This window comes from Lontra canadensis, unplaced genomic scaffold, assembly GCF_010015895.1.
Source record: "Lontra canadensis isolate GAN:19392208 unplaced genomic scaffold, GSC_riverotter_1.0 scaffold170, whole genome shotgun sequence".
Taxonomy (NCBI): Eukaryota; Metazoa; Chordata; class Mammalia; order Carnivora; family Mustelidae; genus Lontra; species Lontra canadensis.
In genome coordinates, this window is record NW_022631164.1 from 1,128,278 (window position 1) to 1,149,566 (window position 21,289).

Here is a 21,289-nt window from a genome sequence, read left to right on the forward strand (position 1 = left end):
TAAGAACCCAGTGAGTAACTTCAGTCGGCCCTCCTCGACTCCCTAAGCCTGGGGCAGGCAAGCAGACAGTCAGAGCCCAGTCGAAGGGACTTGCTAAAGCTGGCGGGGGAAGAACTTCGCAGTCAGTTGGAAAGGAACGGGGATCAGCGGGTGGCCCTTCCAAAAGGCGACAGTCCAACGCATCTCTGGGCTTTTTAATTCCTACATCTTGGGGTGACCATGTGACGTTCCTCTTTCTGATGACCAGCGAGCCGACCCTGGTCCAGGACTTCAGTTTACACAGCACTTTGACAGGCTTTGTCTCTCTTAATCCTCCTGTCCCCAGCGTGAGGCTGGTGGGGATTTGTCAGCGGCCAACTGTTTACTCTGCACACATTCCGAAGAGGAAAATGTGCCCCTGCCCCAGAGTGTGACTCGCTCCTGGGACAGTTACTCAGCGACACCCCGCAGCCCTTGCGCCCCGCCCCCCATTAGGACTACCCCGCCCCCTGAACGCATGCGCAGTTTGCGGAGCTCTTCCGGCGAAAAAGCGGCGGATACCCTGACGGCTGCGTCAGTACGTCCAGCGGGGGAGGGCCTCGCCCGGCTCTACGCCACTTGTGTGCGACGGCGTCTGCGCCGGACACCATGCTGTCAGCGGGCCGGCGAGGTCTGGTCCTCCTCCGGCTGCGGCGCCCCAGGAGGTGGCTAGGGCTCCGAGCTTCTCCGTTCCTGCGGGGCCTTGAGCGAGAGCTCTTGGAGACAGCCCGGTCATTGTGTTGCGAATCCTGTCCTAGAAACGCACGAGACGGAGAGGGACGACGTGAAGCGTCACAGAGGAAAGCCCCCAGCACAGAGCCTCCATCTCTCCCTCTGCGCGTCCGAGGCACTGGGATCGGATGTCTTTCCTCACTGGAGGTTCTCAGACAGACGCCGCCGCAAGAGGAGTCACCCTCTCAAGAGCGCGAAGACTCGAGCGGACACCGGGGCCAGCCCGGTCCCGTCCACCAGGGTTCCGGGGGTCCCTTGCCCGCCTCCATGGCCCAGTCCGTGACTGGGGTAGAAGAGCTTCCTGGCTCCTCTTCCTACCCAGCTTCCAGGGAGGGGTCCTTTCGCGCTGGGGAGCTGATCTTAGCTGAGACTGGGAAGAGAGAAACACAATTTAAAAAGTTATTTAGGTTGAGTAACGCCGGACACTTAAATAGTAGCTGGGGGAGAGTCCCATTCAGCGAGATCGTGGGAAAGTTTCCCGGCCAGATACTGACGACGACTTCCGGTAAGCAGCTCATGCTGAGGAGGCCGGCACTGGAAGACTATGTATTACTGATGAAAAGAGGGCCTGCCATAACGTATCCTAAGGTAATGCGGTGGGAGTTAGGTGCGTATTGGTTCCAGAAAGAGCCCAGCTACAGTCCTGATAAATGTGCGTAAAGCACATTTCAGAACATTTAAAGTTTTTATTCTCAGATTTAAAAAAAAAAAAAACCACCAAACAACAATGGATGGGACTTACATATGTTATGATTGCGAATATTAGGAGGAAACAGCCACCTTTTACTTTTATTCTGGGAGTGTTGACTCTCTCATCTGTAAAGTGAAAAGAATATTGACCTAATGTATAGAGTTATGTTATGTGAGCTAATCAGGCACTTATGTTTGTCCCCCATGACCCTTAAATTTACAAGTTCAGGATTCGAGAATGTTCAACCCTTTGGTACCATTACGAAAATATTTTAATCATCATTTAATTAAATAAAGCGTGTTACTAGGTGTATGTTTCATCAATGGTAGATATGTTACTGTGCATTTCTCTTTAGGGAAAAAATAGTTTTCTATTAAAACAGCTAACATTAAACACTGAACATACAAGAAATATTCTGTATAATAAATTAACTGCCTAGTTTCTTGTTACAACTTCATATGAATCATCCATTGCTAGGTTTATTTCAGTTTTTTAATCACAGTCACAGTCCTTGGGTAGAATATTCCTTTGTAACAATTCCTATCCCCAGATGAAGAGTCATTCATCATTCATTCAGCAAATAATTACATATCTTCTATAATCAGGGTACTATTATAGGGGAGGTATGGTGATGAGCCCCAGTCCTTGCTCTCAACCTGGATGTTACATCCTATAAGGGGTGCCAGAGAACACACAAGTAAATGAAAGGTTGAGATAATTGCAGGTAGTGCTAAGTGCCATGAAGACAAATAGATTAACAATGACATGCTGGGTGATCTGGGGGAAGAGAATACTTTATGTCAGATGGTTAGAGAAGGTCTCAAAAGAGGTATGTTAGATAAGAAACCTTATATAAGGAGAACCCAGCCATGCAAAGATCTTGGAGCCCAGTGTTCTCACAAAGGGAAGAGTAGTGCAGAGATGCTATAATGGCTTGAGTGAGTTAGGTGAGGGGGAGAGTGGTATGACATGTGGTTATTCCATGTGCATTGGGTACCACTGGAATATTCTAAGTAGGAATCCAATTATGGTTTTTTTTTTAAAGATTTTTATTTATTTATTTGACAGACAGAGATCACAAGTAGGCAGAGAGGGGGAAGCAGGCTCTCTGCTGAGCAGATCCCAGGACCCTGGGATCATGACCTGAGCCGAAGGCAGAGGCTTTAACCCACTGAGCCACCCAGGTGCCCCTCCAATTTATGTTTTAAAAGATCTACCAAGGGACTAAGAAAATCTTTTGAGGCTTTAGGCCAGGGGGGTACCATAAACTCTTGACAGAAACTGTCTTTTTCTTATTTTCTTTTTCCTTTTCTGACTGTTCAATCTAGCTCCAAAAAAAAAAAAAAAAAAAGAAGACTTTCATAATTTTATCTTGCTTCCCCACATCTTTTTTCCTCCTCACTAGACAAAACTGAGAGAATAGTTGTATTTTATAAAGTTATAAAGCTGAATCTTTAGTGCACTTTCTGCCTTTCCATTTGTTACAGATAAAAGTCACAGTGCTCCATTCTAAGGAGGAATTTACGTATGTATGTATGCATGTATGTATGTATTTACTTATTTTAAAGATTTTATTTCTTTGAGAGAGCACAAGTGGAGAGGAGAGGGAGAAGCAGGCTCCCCGCTGAGCAAGGAGCCTGATGCGGGGGCTCCACCTGAGCTGAAGGTAGGTGCTTAACTGACCACCCACGTACCCCCTCCATCCTAAACAGGACTTTAAATACTAAATATTCTAGGTGTTGACTTCTCTTTTTATTTCCCAAGTGGTGGCTACAGGAAATTTGACTTCAACCTTTACAACTTTGAAATGCTTTTTAAGAGAGTACCCCAGTAGGGGTGCTTGCATGGCTCAGTGGGTTCAAGCCTCTGCCTTCGGCTCAGGTCATGATCCCAGAGTCCTGGGATCGAGCCTGGCATCGGGCTTTCTGCTTCCCCCTCTCTCTGCCTGCCTCTCTGCCTTCTTGTGATCTCTCTCTCTCTGTCAAATAAATAAATCTTTAAAAAAAAGAGAGAGAGTACCTCAGTTGACTTGAAAGCTGGCCTCTGTGTTAGAATTACATAGTTTTGTCTTAATAGTAAAAGTAGATCTGTGGAGTAATTTATTTATTTTTTGTGGGAGTAATTTCAAATAAACTTCCTAACAGATACTTGTGAAATGTCAACATTTCACGTTGGTCAGTATCAAGCACTTTTAGGTTTGGAGTAGAAATATAAATGGAAACATTCCCCAAATTTTATTTTTTATTTTTTTAAATTTTAAAATACTTATTTATTTTTTTTTGAGAGAGAGAGTGCACATGTGGGAAAGGCAGAGGAAGAGGGAGAAAATCTCAAGTAGACTCAGTGCTGAATGCAGACCCTGACATGGGGCTTGATCTCAGGAATCTGAGATCATGACCTGGGTGGGAAACCAAGAGTCGAGACGGTTACCTGATAGAAGCACCAGACGCTCCTGCTCCCCAAATTTTTAAAATTAATATTTTCTGCTGATATGCATGATTGTGGCACTTAACAGAAGAACAAAGGGAGAGTAGAAATTGTTGCAACTTAATGAAGCCTAAGTGCAGCCTACTTATTAAATCTTTCGGCTGAGGGTTAGATTTATATTACTGAATTAATCAAGAAAGAGACTGGAATTCATGTTGAGGAAAAATGGAAGTTTGAAAGGGTTGTTGTTACCTGAAGTCCATTCTGGAAAACAGCATGGAGGTTCCTCAAAAAGTTGAAAATAGAGCTACCCTACAACCCAGCGATCGCACTACTGGGTATTTACCCTAAAGATACAAGTGTAGCAATCCGAAGCGGCACCTATACCCAGATGTTTATAGCAGCAATGTCCACAATAGCCAAACTAGATGTCCATCACCAGATGAATGGATAAAGAAGATGTGGGGTGTGTGTGTGTGTATGTTTGTGTGTGTGTGTGTGTGTATATATATATATATGCATATATATGCGTATATATATATATATATAATGAAATACTATGCAGCCATCAAAAAATGAAATCTTGCCATTTGCAACAACATGGATGGAACTGGAGGGTTTATGCTAAGCGAAATAAGTCAGAGAAAGACAATTATTGTATCATCTCTCTGATATGAGGAATTTGAGAGGCAGGGTGGGGGGGTCGTGGGGGGAAGGGAGGGAAAAAAACAAAACAAGATGGGACCAGGAAGGGAGAAAAACCACAGGAGACTCTTAATCTCAGGATTAAGAGGGTTGCTGGGGGGTGTAGTGGGGAGGGATAGGGTGGTTGGGTGACAGACATTGCGGAGGGTATGTGCTATGGTGAGTGCTGTGAATTGTGTAAGACTGATGATTCACAGACCTGTACCCCTGAAGCAAATAATACATTATATGTTAATAAAATTTTTTAAAAATGCAGAAAACTCAATAGTAGAATGATAGTTTGTAACTCTGGAGGACTCTCCCAATAGCTTTAAATCCCTTTTGGGAAGACGTAGGGAAATGATTAAATGCTAACGTCCCCCCTCCCCAAGTTTTGAACTGAAATTGCTAGAATATATATGGTGAAATCCAGTCTAGAAAACTCATCCCATTGATACCATGTAACCTGAATAGCGGGAAGCAAAAGCTAAAGCGTGCTTAAGTTTTTATTTCATAATAGTTGGGTTCTTTATTTTATGTGATCCAAGAAAATAGAATCGCCTTCTGCAGGACATTCCACTGTTAAAACTACCCAAGCTGCTCCTACTGCTGTGTGAAATTGTACTCCCTCCCCACTCTACCCCTAGGTGCCTGGCATTTGGGGAGATGTTATGTATGTCTGAAAGAATCAGCATTTGTGAATGAAACTTTTGGACTAATATATCTTAAAAATTATGTGTCTGTGTATCATTTGGCCCAAGCCTTAGCCTTTCATTTCAGAAAATACATTTTGGCTTTTAATTGGACAGCTGTACCTGTTGAACATTTTCTTATGCAACCAAACCTATATTTAATATACAATTTTTTGTGACTCGACAGGATCCTAGAAATCTCTTTAAGAATTTTCACAGCAGCTTTTTCCAGAGAAGGAAAAGCTAGTAAAACTTACCAGATGTGCTGCTTATTTATTAGCAATTTTCAAAGGTTCAGATGGGGTAGTGTTGAAATACATGCTAATGTTTAAAATTTTCTGTATAACAAGTGGTATAGTGTTAATGATCAACAGCGTGGTCTCTGTGAGTTCAACATCCATTTTACTCCTGACTTGTCCAGTTAATTCCTGGCTGTGTGACTTTGGGAAAATTACTTAACGTCTTTGATTTGTCTTTGTAATGGGGATGATGATAGTTTTCTCATATTATTGTCCTGATTAAATAAGTTTATGAAAGCAATTTGTATTCTTAAAGAAGCCTGGCACATGGTAAAGTTTCAATAAATAGCCCTTATTATTATTATTATCCCTGACACTCCTGTTAACAATTCTTCAATTATAGCGTTTGTGAAATAGGTCCTATTTATCACTGGTATTCTAATGCTAAATGAGAAGTTCATTTCCTTTCATACAGAGATTATGTAATACTTCCTAACTGGTCTTAGGGTCTAATTTTTCTCTTCTCTAGTATATCTTGCATTTCCCTGTCAGATTAATCTTCATAAAATGCCATGTATATTACCTTGGTGACATGCCCCAGTTACTGACCAGGTCAAGTTCAAGTGCTTTAGCCTGGCATTCAGTTCTCTCCTTTTCTCTTCTTCTGAGATGAGGAAACTGTGTTTATTCTACCTCTGTTTTCTTTAATACCATTTCTACTTCGTGATTGTTTCCTTAAATTCTCTGTGTCTTTAAGCGAGGGCCTTCTGCTGATACCACTATTCTCTGGGCTTCTATTGCTACGTACTGTCTGTAATTTTGGTATTATGCTGAAGTGCTTCTTTATTTGCTAATTGATTGCTGAATCTCTTATTTCGAAGTAAAATCTGGGCCAGATTTTAATACTCTTTTTCACTCCTTTCTTTTCCAGGTCTAACATAGTGTTTGATAAGAGTCTGTGCTTAGTACATATTTATTGGACACTGAGTCACCCATACTATGTTTCAATCATAGGATATGAGTATGATACTGTTGATGATGGATATCCACCCAGGGGATACTGTTTTGGAAGCTGGCTCAGGCTCTGGTGGAATGAGCTTATTTTTATCCAAAGCAGGTAAGAGACCGAGAGAAATGAGCTGAATTTAGATCAGCAAAGAAAACATTCAATCTTTCATAATAACAGAAAATTAAGTGGATAAAGATGTCTTAGAAAATATTCACATAACTGTGATGGAGAGCATTCTCCTTGAAACCAAATGCAGGCAACTGTTTTTCTTTCCACCTTGTATATTTCTTCTAGTCATTCTCTCTCTAACCTTCTCTCCATTTTCTGTGCTTTCTCTTGTGCCCTCCATGTGTTTTAAGGCATCTTTTTTTTTTTTTTAACTGAACTTTTTACTGGGACATAACATAGCTATAGTGCACAGATCCTAAGTGTGTAGACGTCGAAGAATTTTTAATATAGTGACTATACTCAAGTAGTTATCACCCAAATGAAGACAGGGACTGTTGCTGCATCACAGACATGTTCTCATGTCTCCTCTTAGTCATAATCGATTCTCCCTAAAGGTAACCACTGTTCTGCCTTTTACCATCATTGATGAGTTTTGCTTGCTTTGAACCTTGTATAAAAAGAATCATACATTATGTACACCTTGAATGTGGCTCCTTTCAACATTCTGTTTGTGAGAGTCAGCCATTGCGTGTAGCAGTAGTTCTTTCCTTTGAGTGGCTGTGTAGCTACTCCATTTTATAAACAAATCACAGCTTTTCCATTCTGTCGATGGGCGTTTGAGTTGAATATTATGAATAGTGCTGCTCTGAACATTCTTGTATTTGTCTTTTGGTTCATATGTGTACCTGTTTTTGTTAATAACAATTCCAGATAAAGATTCAGTAGGAGAGAAGATAAAATGTAGAGGGCGCTCAGCTGCAAAGTCTCTAAAAATTGTCAGTTGGTAAATGTATTGCTTGAGGGCAGCACCTCATCAAAAATCAAGAGGTATACAGTAAACATAAATATCTAATTGATTATTGCTCCCGTTGACTGTTTAATTCCTCTGAGTGTCAGGATTGCATTGGCTGCTCTGGCTGCTGGTGCAGTTGTTCTTCCTCGGTTAATGACAGACCACTGAACAGTGACCGCACTCTCTGTGGGTAGATTTTTTTTTTTTTTTAAACCATTCACGTTCTCTTTAGTGCATTCTTTTTTAAATAATAAACTTTGTTAGAGCTGTCATAGGTGCATGTGGGTAGCTTGTATAAAGAATACCGATAGAAATATACGGAATTAAACTTTTTGTTCTTTCACTTAATGGCATCACATACAGACATAATCCAGTTTATACTAGGTCAGGAAATTCATTCTGGCCTCCTCAAATCTTTTTTTATTCTTTTCTGTACATAGTTAAAGGCAGTCATTTCTTCGCAATCAGTAACTGAATCCTAAATGCATCTGACAGAGAGAATTTATAAAAATCTGTGGGAGAGGAGGAGCGCCCGTGTTTCTAACGTCTACAGTGTTGGAGTGTCATGGCATGAATAATCCCAAACTATGAGCGATCGAGAAATTACTGCTATTTATCTTTGCGATGGATTTTTTTTTTCCTCCATAAAATTCTTTTCCAATTATTTAGCATATGCTATTGTTAACATTAAATTCTGTCCCTTGAGAACATGATGAATTGCAGCTGGAGTTTTATTTCAAAAGACGTTCTAGAATTTAAATTTTTCATTAGTAAACTGTAGACTTACTGATCTAGGACAACTTCTAAATGATATCAAATAACCTCAAATAGAGGTGGGTGGGAAATTAATCGCCTTTAATTAAAATGCATAGTCTTCTGCAGAAACTATTACTATGCCAAACAGTTTAAAAGTTCTTCAGATACACACAAAAGTACAAATATCTTTTAAATATATGAAATGCCTAACATCCATATTAACATCCATAACAAAAGAAATGAAAATAGAGCTACCCTACAACCCAGCAATTGCACTACTGGGTATTTACCCTAAAGAGTGTAGTGATGCGTAACATAGATTAGGTTTAGGATTAGGGCTAGGGTTCAGGGTTTCATCCACAACAAAAGAAATGTAAATTACAACTACAATGATAAAACTATATTTAGTTTTTAGATTGACACAAATTAAAAGTTTGGAAAGTTTTTGTTGGAGAAAGTATGGAGAAATAGGCACTTTACTACATTGTTTGTAGAATATAAATTGATATTATTTTTTGGAAGCTAATTTGGCAATTTCAAAATAAACAAGTCACATACCTCTTGAGCTTGTAATTTCATTTTGACGACTTTGTCTTTTCATGGATACAAAGGTTTAGGCAACAATTTTCATTGCAATATTGTTTGTTAGTAGCATCAGGCTAGAAACAAGCTGAATGTTCATCAGTAGATGACCAGTTAAATAAACTATGGTATAGCCATACCATAGTAGCTCTTAAAAGGAATGGAGTAGATTATTAATCACTGAAATAACACTGGTAAGTAGGAGGAAGTATAGGACAGTATATACAATACATGTATGTTTTAATGTGTTAAAAACAGGGAAAGACACTTGGCACTAGGTATCTTGCAGAGTAAATACCTGGTAATATGGTTCCTCTGGAGAGGAAAATTGATTAAGGATCTGGGATAGGATAGTTTTCTAACCTTGAACTATTTGAATTATTTTTTCACATTAATGTAATACCTTTGCAGAATATTTTTTATATTCTTTTATGAAATGATACAATACAGTGAAATATAAATTCTTTTTTTTTTAAATTAAGTTGGATCACAAGGACGAGTCATAAGTTTTGAAGCACGAAAAGACCACCATGAATTGGCTAAGAGGAATTATAAAAACTGGTGTGATTCATGGAAAATGAGTCATGTAGATGAGTGGCCAGACAACGTGAATTTTATTCATAAGGATATTTCAGGAGCAACCGAAGACATAAAAACTTTAACATTTGATGCGGTAAGTTTTCTAAAGTGGGTCCTATGATATCTAATACTGACAATGTAGAAAACAAGGATCACACTTCCTTTGTGTGGAGAATGCTTTTCCTTTATTATTTGCCCCATTTCTGTCTCTAGGAGTAGGAGGAATATTTTCCTTTAATATTATGGTATGATTTAGAGCAGAGAGATATGCTGAATCAGATGCCAAAGCTGTTAATAAGCGTGGGGTAATGACCAGATAGTAAGAGGAGTAGTTGAGCATCATGAACTGCAGCATTTCTAGGATAAAGGAATAATAATTTAGGAGCAGCTTTGGGAGCATATCCCAGTACCTGACCTCATGTTGTGAGATTTGGGGGAATAAATAACCCTCATTTGTGGGGGAACAGGCAAGAGGCATCTTTAGACAGTTAACATGAGGATGTAGATGAGTGTTCATTAAAGATACTGAGGTTGGAGGCATGCATTATGAGCATAGCTCCAGAAGGTGGAGTGGATGGATTTGTGAGGAGGAGGACCAGTGAGAGGTTGAGTTAGGGAGAAGAAACAGAGTAGTATGAAGATGAAAGGATAGATGATGAGGGAATATCTTGGGCTGACCAGTGATGGTAGTGATGTGGGACATGGAGGTATTTAGTTGGCTTCAGAGGTTCAGAATTCTAATGTAAGTTGCCTTATCCTTGATGATTCCATTATCATTTCATAGCTTGGCACCACAGACTGAGACCTAGGTTGTCTTTGTTTTTTTTAATTGGCTGTTGGAAAGTAGGATTACTTTAGGACATTTATGGGGAAACTAGTTGAAAAATGAAGTTCAAAGAGATTTTTTTTTTTAATCAGGACTGGTTCCTATCTTGAATATTAATAAAGTCTGTAGTTTTGGTGACTCAGATTCCTGGATACAAAGACCACAGTTCTTTTTCCTCATCCTTGTTTGTCTTGCATATTACAGCTCAGTAAGGGCCAGAAAAAAGTAATTTCTTTACATAGACCATCTATCAGAATGTTACAGTTACCTGGAAGGTTAATTGTCATCAGAAGTTTGCTTGATGATCATGAAATACAACAAAGGATTTTAATGATACCGTTGAAGCTTTGTAGAAACCTGTTGAACCATCCCTGATCTAAAAGAATATTCCGTACCAGATTTATCTGATGGACTGTCTTGAGTAATACTGTCATATGATTGCCAGTATGAGAAATTAGAGGAGGAGGACCCATACTCCTACCATCCAAAATGATGGTAAATTGAACAAATAAGGTGTTAAACCACAAAGACAGAGAACAAAAGGAGAAAAAATGGCTAATAAAATATTTTAAACAAAATTTAAAAAGCCTAACCACCAGAAGAATGAATGGACAAATGGAATACTTTAAAAATAGTGTTATTTAACATAGTGAAATAAATGTACTACACCTACATCAGTGTATCTCAAAGACATGGTGCTTAGTGAAAAAAAGCATTATAAAGGAATATGTATGGAATGGCCACACATATGTAAAATTTAAAACTATGCAACAGGACAATGATTACCTGAGGAGAGAAAGGGGGAGAAGAGGAAATAAGTTTTGGTGTCCATTCAGTCTGGTTTACTCTTGGGCTCCCATAAAAGCCAAGATGATCTTGGATAAGTTACTTAATCTTTCTGTGCCTTAGTCCCCTCACATATTAAACAGGAATGATAGTAATAGTTCATATTTCATAGAGTTGTTAAGGATTAAATAAGATACTTCATATAAAGTACATAGAACAGTACCTGGTGTATAGTAAACATTAAAGAAATATTAGCTATGATTTTCATCATTATTATCTCTTTCCTTTTCTCTACCTGTTTAAAATCTATTTTCCCCTCAAAGTTTAGATCAAAGATCACCTCTTTAATGGAATGTACCTTACTCATCTAACCGGGGTTTATCCTCATTTTCTGAATTAGTGAACCACTGTTTCTTGATTCAACAAACATGAAAGACCTGTTATGTGCCATGTACCATGCTAAGACAGAAATGAATTATACATTTAAAGGAGCTTTCAGTTAGAAAATAGACATATAAACAATTACTGGAAAGACTGAAGCATGGGACACCATGGCTGTAGAAATTGAGTATCATGAGATGAAGCTGTAAATGCAGTCTTAAGGGGCTACATAATGAAGAACATTTGTATGTATATTAAGCTAGGGCATAGAGACATTTTCTTTTCTTTTCTTTTTTTTTTAAGATTTTTATTTATTTGACAGAGAGCACAAGTAAGCAGAGAGGCAGGCAGAGGGAGAGGGACAAGCAGACTCCCTGCTGAGTAGGGAGCCCGAGGCAGGGCTGCATCCCAGGACCTTAAGATCATGACCTGAGCCGAAGGCAGCTGCTTAACCAACTGAGCCACCCAGGTGCCCCAAGACATTTTCTTATAAATAATGAGAACTACTGATGAGTTCCTGAGTGCGGGAGGAGAATGTCCAGATTCCTATTTTAAAGTAACTCATCAGGTGTACAATATAGTGATTCAGCAATTCCAAATATTGCTCAGTACTCATCAAGATAAGTATACTCTTCCATTTTAGAGTAATTCTGGTGGAAGAATAAGGCTGTGAGTCTATGTAGAGACCTATTGTAATGTTACAACAAGATACAATGAGGTCCTGATCGAAGGCATTAGCAGCAGGATAAATTTGAGAAAAACTTAATAGGTTTGTGGGCCTGAGTAATTTTAATCCAAACAGAAACAACAAAATCCCACAGATTCTCAAAAGAGAATTCAAGGTAAAGAAAATGATGACTCCCAACAAGTTTCTGGTTTGAGTGACCAGATGGATGGAAGTATTAATGGAGCAGAGAGTATTCAAGAGCTTTGGCAAGTTTCTTTTGGTCCTTGTCAATAACACAAACTATAGCTGAAGAAGCCCATTTATGTTTATCCTGTTGACCCTTTGATTCAGTCATTGAGATCTTTCCTTGAAATCTAATAGGCATTTTTTTTTTAAACACAGTTTTTTTGTTTTATTTTTTTTAAGATTTTATTTATTTGTTTGACAGAAACACAACAAGAGAGGAAACAGAAGCAGGAGGAGTGGGAGAGGGAGAAGCAGGCTTCCAGTTGAGCAGGGAGCCCCATATGGGGCTCGATCCCAGGACCCTGGGCCCATGATCCGGACCTAAGGCAGACGCTTAATGACTGAGCCACCCAGGCGCCCCTAAACACAGTTTTCTTGGTTACTTATAGCTTAGCATCTAATAGGCATTTTAAACTCCTGTCCAAACCTGAATTCTTGATTATTTCTGCCAAGCCTGCCCCTCCCATGGTCTTCACCATTTTAGAAATCACCTCATTAGAAAATGACATCTATGTTCTTTCAGTGGCTTGGGCTAAAAACACTGGATTCATCCTCTTTCTCTGGTATCCTACAACCGATCCTAATTCTAATTGGCTCTATCATTTCAAAATATATACCCGCTGGTTATCACATCTAGTGCTCTTTACTATTGCAAGTCACCATCATCCTTCCTTGCCTTCTCCTGGTCTTTTCTATGTGTAGATTTAAAAAATAAGTCAGAATGTACTTATGCCACTGAATTGTATACTCACAATTCATCTCTTACCATTTCCCCCCTTTTGTCTCCACTGCAGTGCCAGTGGCCTTCTCAGACTCTCCAAGTATCCTACAGCCTCAGAACATTTGTATTTGCTGTTCTGTCCATCTGGAGCTACTTCCCCCCTAAATTTCCATAGGGTAAGCTTAATCATTTTCTTCAGGTCTCTTCACTGACCAGCCTATGTATAAAATAGCACTTCCTTTCCATTACTCTCTATCCTTCATATCCTGCTTTATAATTCTGTAGTTCTTCATGTCACTTATCCTCCTCTGACTTACATATTTATTGGATTTTTATTTAATGTCTGTCCCTTTACTAGAATATATGTTCCCTTGAAACGAAATAGAATATAAGCTCCTGTTATATTCTTACTACTTAGCAAAATGCTTGGCACATGGAAGGTACTCCATAAATATTTGGTGAATGAATTAATAATGAATGATGACCCATTAATACTATTTGAAAAAACACATAAATAATGGAATAATTTCTAGTTTAGTAACTATGTTGTGTCAATTACTCTTAGCTTTCCAGAGTTATCCATCAATAAAAGCCACTTTATTTTCTATTTTGACCAAATTTATTTTTGTTTTAAATGAGTTTGCTTTTTAAATTTCATTTACTCATTGTATTCATTTGGCATCTTTTATGAGTACAACCCTGTATTCTGCAGTTGGATGAAGAATAAAGAACTAAGGGTCAGGATTCTTGCATTTTAGAATCTCTAAAATTAATACTCATAACTTTCCTTTTGAACATAGGAATACATATTTGAGATAATGTGAATTTCTGTTAACAAAAGCTGAACTAAAGCAGTAAAACTTTATTTGTATACATGTGCATTTGTATATATATGTGTATATTAGATATAGCTGAAGAAAGATTCCTGTATTATTGATATTGCCAAGTACAAGACACACCATTATGATTTTCATGTAGTCAAGTACTGTGACACTGTGTATAATAATAAGGATGCCTTTTTGAGAGCAGCAAAATGGCAGCAAATAATACTAGAGTTTAAAAAAATGAAGATTTTAACTGGGTGATTGCTTTCCAGAAGTATATCATTTTACCACAGTAAGAAAGAAGACCTGTACTTTGTTTAACCAAAACTCAGTCTGATTTGCTTTCCCCCCTGACAGGTAGCTTTGGACATGTTGAATCCTCAAGTTGCTTTGCCTGTTTTATACCCAAATCTTAAACAAGGTGGTGTGTGCGCTGTATATCTAGCCAAGTGAGTAATGTGGCTATTCTTCTTTGTACTGTGATTTTAAATACACTTTTGTTTTATCTCAAGTAGTTGACTATAATGTTCATTCTGTAACCGAATTAGTTATATACGTCATCTTGTAAAACTGTTATGAAATGACGTATGTCCCAACAACACATATCGCTGTTGCAGTCACCCTTTACCTGAATGTAAAATAAGATGCAGATTTCTTACAATTTCGAAAAAAAGTTTTTAAAGTTTAATGTGAACAATAATGTTAAATCATAGTCTCTGTATTTTTTTACTTAGTATTCTATGAAATTGCGTGTTATGTGCTCTAACTTGCATGTTTATATTTCCCCCTTGGTTTAACAATAGCATTTAAATTTGGGTTAAGAGGTATAGTGAACTTAAAATAAGTATCAAGTTATTATTGTAATAGAAATTTAAAGTACTTTTTTTTCACTTTTCTAAAAGCATCACACAGGTTATTGAGCTTTTAGATGGAATTCGCATCTGTGAACTTGCTCTCTCATGTGAAAAGATAAGTGAAGTAATTGTTAGAGATTGGTTGGTTTGCCTTGCAAAACAGAAAAATGGAACTTTAGCTCAAAAAATAGAACCTAAAATTAACACCGATTTACAATTACATTCTCAAAAGAAAATCAGAATTGAAGGTGAGATGTTTCAAGAGGATGACACTGGTGAGCTTCAATTTTATTTCATACATGTTTGTAATAATAAATGGAGAATAGGTTCCTGAGTGTATTGACCAATGATTATAAAACTATTTCTCAGGGATTTGTTCTTTTTCTGTAGAGAAATTGAAATATATTTATTCTGTTAAATTAAAATCTTTAAGGGACAGAATAATGACTCTTCTTGCCTTTTATGTAAAACTCTGATACCTTTGAAGTATTGAACTTCTTATAGTATTAATATTTTTGTATCAAGGAGGTTGGCTTATGAAATACTTTAAATATATTAAAGGATATTTTAAATTTAGGTCAGTGATTATTACTGAAGGGAAAGAATTTAATAGGACCTGATATGCAAATAGCTAATGCTCCAAAAAGCAACTTCCAAGATGCTACTGGAATTCCTCAAAGAGGTAAATTTAGGTCCTTGTTGTGTGTACACACTATAAAGGCCATGAACAAGTTTTCAAATATCCATTGATTAATGATATATAAGCTTTTATCCATTTGGTTATAAAACCGTATATGTTTATCATTTAATCCTTGACAAATTGTTTCTGTAAGATAACTAGCAGAGTAGCTCCAAAACAAATGCTGAAAAAAAATGTCTGAGAGAAAAAACTTAAAGGGGCAGTAATTTGTATTTTAACAATTTTATGAACAAATTCTAAGATATTTTATGTAGCTTATAATATATATTTTGTTCTACAACAGAAGAATCACATTCTGATTTTCCATATGGATCATTTCCCTATATTGCTAGACCTATACACTGGCAAACTGGTCATACAGGTGAGTGAGGTTTTCAAGCCATATTAAATGGTGTTTTCTTCTAATTTTGTAATGACCTTACTTTTTTCTCTCCTTAAATTAGCTTTTCTTGTCAAGCTAAGGAAGTTTAAACCACAACATAACTGAGTACCTCAGATGACAGCAAGTGATTTGAAGATGGAAAAGTATCAAAATAGAACTTTATATTGTGAATCACTACTTTCATAAGTTGGAATTATTAGCTGTCACTATGATTTGTATAACTTTTACATATAATTTTGAAAAACAAAAGCTAAAGGAAGATGTGTAACATTTCAAAACTGTTTAAATGTCCCATTTTGACACTTGTCTTGTAGTTAGTTTGACATTTTGTAGTTAATGATTCCAAGTTGGTTTAGTTGAGCCATCTCATTCTTCACTTCCTGTAAACCACTCCATTGATTTGTCTTTCTTCATAAAATTAGTTTTCTTTTCTTTCTTTGATTGATGGTCATTGGCTACCAAAATAAAATATGCATTTTAAGATAAATTTTATGTATCTGTGTATTTTAAGTACATATTTTAATGGATTTTATCTGTCTTAAAAAGTAATCTGGGTTATAGTAAATAATAGAAAGAAAACTGATAATGATATAACCATCTTAGAAATTATAAGGAAAGTTGTAACAATTCTTGAATCTCTTTTATCCTTCTCAGAATCAATTTAACTCGTTTGAAAAAACATCAGAATTAATTAGGGGTTTATTATTCATATCAGTTATTTAGCATTTACCAGGAGCCCTACATTGTTTTAAGAACTTTATGAAATTTTTTCACTTAGTATGTGTAGCTCATCTTTAAGGTTATCCATATTTTACAGATAAACAAAAACTTAGAGTGGTTAGGTTATTGTTTAAATATAGATGTTTTATAGGTTTTAAAGGGTAGTGCCTGGGTGGATAAATGCTGCTATTCCTGGGTTTATCCCTTAGGCTGGAGCTATTTAAAATAATATATATATTCTAAATAACATTTTACATATTTTTCATTATGTGGAAATTTTTAACGTAAAAGCTCTGACTTTTTAGACTATAGTCTAAAAAAAAGCCTAGACATTAAATAATCACACAAATATAAAATTAAAATTGTTATAAATGCTCCAAAGAAGTACAGAGTAATATTGTAGGGACTTTTCTCTGGTTAAATAACTACCTGTGCAAGTGACAATTGAGCTGAAACCTGAATGGTAAGTACAAGTTAATTATAACAGGGAAAATGAGTACAAAAAGCCAGCAATGCTGAGGTTGAGTGAAAGAGACCAGAAAAATAGGTAGGGGTCAGGCCTTGCAGGATCTTGTAGACCTCTTAAGGAGTTTATTCATGCTAAGAAAAATAGAGTCTCACTGAACAATTTAGTGAAGTGAAGGGTAACATGTTTAGATCTGTGTTTTGAAAAAAAAGAAATCACTCTGGTTGCATTTCAGGAACTGACTGAATCATAAGCAGAGTAGTCTTCTGGTGTCATATTTCTTAATGGTAATTATATGAACACTCATACAGTAATAATGACTTTATAGTTTTCATTACATTGCCAGATATCTAGAAGCTCTGAAGTACATTTTAAGTTCTGTCAAATACTTCCCTTTTGGGGTGCCTGAGTGGTGCAGTTGGTTAAGTTGCCTTTGCCTCAGGTCATGATCCCAGGGTCCTGGGATCAAGCCCCATGTGGGGCTCCCTGCTCAGTGAGGAGCCTGCTTCTCCCTCATGATCACCCTGCCTGTCCTCTCTCTCCCTGTGTCAAACAAGAGAAAGGAAGGAAGGAAAGAAGGAAGGAAGGAAGGAAGGAAGGACAGACGGACTTCCCTTTCTTCTGCCATTCTATTTAATCAGTAATAAAATTCTGTCCTTCATGTATTGTTTTGAATGCAAGCTGTAATTGTTCTACTTGGAGAAGGGACTGGGTTAAGAGCAAAGAAAAGTTGTACCTTCTACTCCTATTTCTTTTCCTTTTTTTTTTTTTTTTTTTTTAAAGTAGGCTTCATGCTGGGCTCTGGTCCCAACGTGAAGCCTGAACTCATGACCCTGAGATCAAGACCTGAGCTGAGATCGAGTCAGAAACTTAACCGTCTAAGCCACCCAGGTGCCCCATTCTATTCCTATTTCATTATGTTTCTGTTTGGTACACTGTGTTCAATAGTTGTTGAACAAGTCTTCTTTAACAGTGTCCATTCTAATATTAAGCGAAACTGAAAAATCAAACTATATAAGCAAATAAGCATTTATTTATATGGTTGTAGTTCAGCTTAAGCCCTTTCTCCATGTCTCCACTAGAACATTAAGCATGTTTGTAGTCTTGCTTATGGGACAGATGAGGTTTTCTATAGTTAGCTTTCTAAATTCACATTTGGCTGTCATCTATCATACTGTAAACTCCTCCAGATTTGTGACTGACTCAACTGTCTTCCTAGTACCTTCCAGAGTTTCTACCTTTTCCACTCAGTAAATGGTCAGTAAAAGTGTGCTGATGGCTATAAGCCCATACTTGATCATGTATTGTTTTATTTGTTGCTTTGGTTCTAGGGAGAGATTTAGGCATATAGCTCATGGACTATGGGAGAATTGGAAGTTTGAACTCTGTACTTCAGAGGCAGTAGGGACTCCTGAAGGTTCTACAGTCAAGTAAAAGGAGGTATTTTTTTAAAAGTTAGTTTGTAAGCAGCATCTGAGTATGTAAAGGAAGGGAAAAACAAGTGAATTAGAAATTTCACAGTAACACATAGTATACATTATGAGTTGATTGGTAGTAACATACAACTTTGAGGTGAGGGAAAGGCAGAGACTTAAAAAATATTGTGAAGGAATAACCAGATGTGCTCGTGACTCATTGGATGTAGAGAGAATGAAGCTATATATTTTCAAAGCTTCATCTGCTATTCAGAAGCCGTTTCCCTTCCTTTGCTGGGCAAAGCAGGACTTAGTCAATGCTCAGCTCATATATTACTTCCTCTAAAAAGTCTTTAACAAGTCTCTCATCCTACAAAATTAATTCTGGAATCTTTGTGTTCCTAAATGTTGTTCATGTAATTAGCATTGCCCTGTTACATCATTAATTATAAGCCCTCATTATGCCTTCATTAAGTATTAGGATTTTAAACCTGTATGACTACATCATTTGTAGTGATTGAAATAAATAAGTTCAGAAAAGGATTTTTTTTTTTGAGGAAAAATTATTTGGTTTTAGATTATATAACAGTTGCAATGTCCCATTCCTGCCTATGTGATCCAGGAATAAGATTTGGCATATGCTTTTTTTCCTTTGGCTTCACTCTAAAATCTAAGGCGTCCTCTGCATATTCATGTTTCAGATTAATTTAAGTGTCATCAGGCTTAAAACAGCATAAGGTAAAGAGAACGTGTCATTTAGTGTAAAAATAGGCTATATATTCAGATAGAACTGGGAGCCATCTTGCTGTTTTTGTTGTTGCTGTTGTTTTACCTTACAGCTGTGACTTTTCTGAGTTTGTCACTAAAAAGTGTGTCATGATGCCACTTAAAGATTTCTTGAGTGGGGTGTTCAATGTTAAATGAGACTACCTTTATAATATACATGATTGGTGATTGTGAGGTATATAAATTCGTAAGGAATGCCTCATTTATCTCCCAACCTTGTCAAAATGACAACTGTTTTGTTCCTAATAAATGTCGTAAGCATGTTTATATAAAACTTGTTTTTTGAACATGTTCTGAGAGAAATTTTTAAAGGCAAAAAAACGGGTTTTTACCTGAAAAGCAAGAAGTTGCTTGCTTGTGTCTGAAGACAGAAGCATTGATAAGCATCTACTGCTATATTTTAGCACAAAAGTCTGAAGTAGCGCATCGGCTCTTTGTGTCTCTTGTAGAATGATGAATTGAGTTTTCTGCAACTGCAAACCATTAGGTGATTCCAACCACCTCATATAGACTGAAGGAAGAAAATTTTGCTAGCAGAGGTCACTACTGGGAATCAGCAGCTGCTGAGGCAATAAGAGACTGACCACTGCTCCCGATAAGATTGTGTTACCCTTAATGCCCCCACACCCCCAAAAAGCTCATTTCGAATTATACCTACTGAGGGAAAATGAATGTATATGTTTACTGGTCAAGGGTATGTACGATCAAGTATTTTTCTCTGTTTTGTCTACCCTCTGTCATCCTGAAACAAAAGTTTTACATTTAACTTTAATACTCTGAACAAAAGAAGATTGAGTAAATACTTGTTCCTTCCTGTACAGGATCTGTATATATCCTAAACCAGGGATAGGATAAAAGCATAGTTTCATTTATAACTTCCTTAGGTGTTCCACTTCTCATCCACAGTCCCTCAAAGTCATGCTCTTTTTTTCAAAGCAAACTGACTGGCAGAGCCCCTTCTTCCCCGGGTGCACTGTGCTTTCCTGTTGAGATACAAAGCCTAAAATATAGTGTTACTACTCTTGATATCTAGTCTAAGTAAACCATAACTACTCGTGTTCTGCTTTCTATAAATATCTGTTCAAATTGAGCCTAGAATTTTCTCCCAATTCACTCCATACAATCTTTCATCAGGAACTTGGTTCTTAGTACTTTCACCATCTCCTTAGTTCTTAGTAGTCTACTAAAAGACTTCTGTGGCAGCTTATTTTCACCACCAAAGATGAAAAGATTTCATCAAAGGATTTCATCAAAGGGGGCAGTAGAGCATAAAAGGAATTCAGGCTGTAGTCTCGAGTCAGACAGACCTGGGTTCAATTGTCGCTCCACCACTTTGGGCAAATGATTTAACCTCTCTAAGCCTCAGTCTCCTTATCTGCAAAGTAGAGATAATAGTATTTATCATAGGGTTGGCTGTGAACATTAAGTGAGATTATCAATACAAAATGTTTTAACACATTGCCTGGAACATTTTAAACATCTAGTAAATCTTACAAGAGTCAAAGAGTACAGGTAAAAGTTGCTGGGATAGAGGGGAAGAATGCTAAAAGGCAATTTTTATCTTATAATTTAGCCTATGGTATATCCTACTTACCTTCAGATACAAGTGAACCAATAAAAATTATGCTTGGAGGTGTTGGAAGGGAAGAGACTAGACAGTCAGTCAAATTTGTTTAGTGATTACTAAGGCCAGAGAATGGAACAATGACTGAGATGTGATTCCTACCTTGAAGAGTCTTAAGAGTTTAGTTTCTCTTTTAATAAAACTTCAGTAGCCACTGTTAATCTCATAAGGATACAACAAAAATAAATATGTGATATTTTGAAATAATACAGGTCTCATTATAGAGTTTAGGAAGAACCATAAGAAATCTCAGTCTTATATCTTACATGGGTGAAAATCTAGAAGGGCTTTATAAGAAGTAAAAGGGATCACTGCTAGTAGAGTATTAATGAGAACTGAGAAGTGTCAGAAATACTCTACCTTTATAAATATAATTTGAATGAAAATTATGGTGTGATTGAATAAAAGTATTTCTAGTTTATATGGTTATATTCTAATTAAGGTACCATTGTTCAAAGTCATATAAATCCCAACAAAAATGAAATGTGCAAATATATTATGATACTTATACCATGTCACGA

General features: G+C 37.1%; 2 protein-coding genes across 8 annotated transcripts in view; one reads left to right on the forward strand and one right to left on the reverse strand.

Moving 5' to 3' along the window:
- Positions 1 to 597: 597 nt before the first annotated feature.
- Positions 598 to 15,933, forward strand: TRMT61B (tRNA methyltransferase 61B). 2 transcript variants are annotated; one of them, XM_032845845.1, is made up of 7 exons: positions 598 to 1,338; positions 6,498 to 6,600; positions 9,274 to 9,464; positions 14,179 to 14,270; positions 14,724 to 14,950; positions 15,656 to 15,736; positions 15,819 to 15,933. In XM_032845845.1, the coding sequence occupies exons 1-7, from the start codon at positions 628 to 630 to the stop codon at positions 15,860 to 15,862; spliced, it is 1,449 nt and encodes a 482-aa protein (XP_032701736.1). In that variant the 5' UTR covers positions 598 to 627; the 3' UTR covers positions 15,863 to 15,933. The 2 variants fall into 2 exon arrangements, with proteins under 2 accessions (XP_032701736.1, XP_032701737.1); XM_032845846.1 differs by having other exon boundaries at positions 15,659 to 15,736.
- A 177-nt stretch (positions 15,934 to 16,110) lies between these two features.
- Positions 16,111 to 21,289, reverse strand: part of SPDYA (speedy/RINGO cell cycle regulator family member A) — a 32,753-nt gene continuing 27,574 nt past the window's right edge. For 2 of the 6 annotated variants that reach the window (XM_032845847.1, XM_032845848.1), the window contains exon 7: positions 16,111 to 16,212. In XM_032845847.1, the coding sequence (XP_032701738.1) occupies positions 16,124 to 16,212 (89 nt within the window). In that variant the 3' untranslated portion in view covers positions 16,111 to 16,123. Of the gene's footprint in view, positions 16,213 to 19,537; positions 19,656 to 20,451; positions 20,520 to 21,289 lie in introns of those variants that run through there. The other 4 variants (XM_032845852.1, XM_032845851.1, XM_032845853.1 and 1 more) reach the window with 4 other exon arrangements.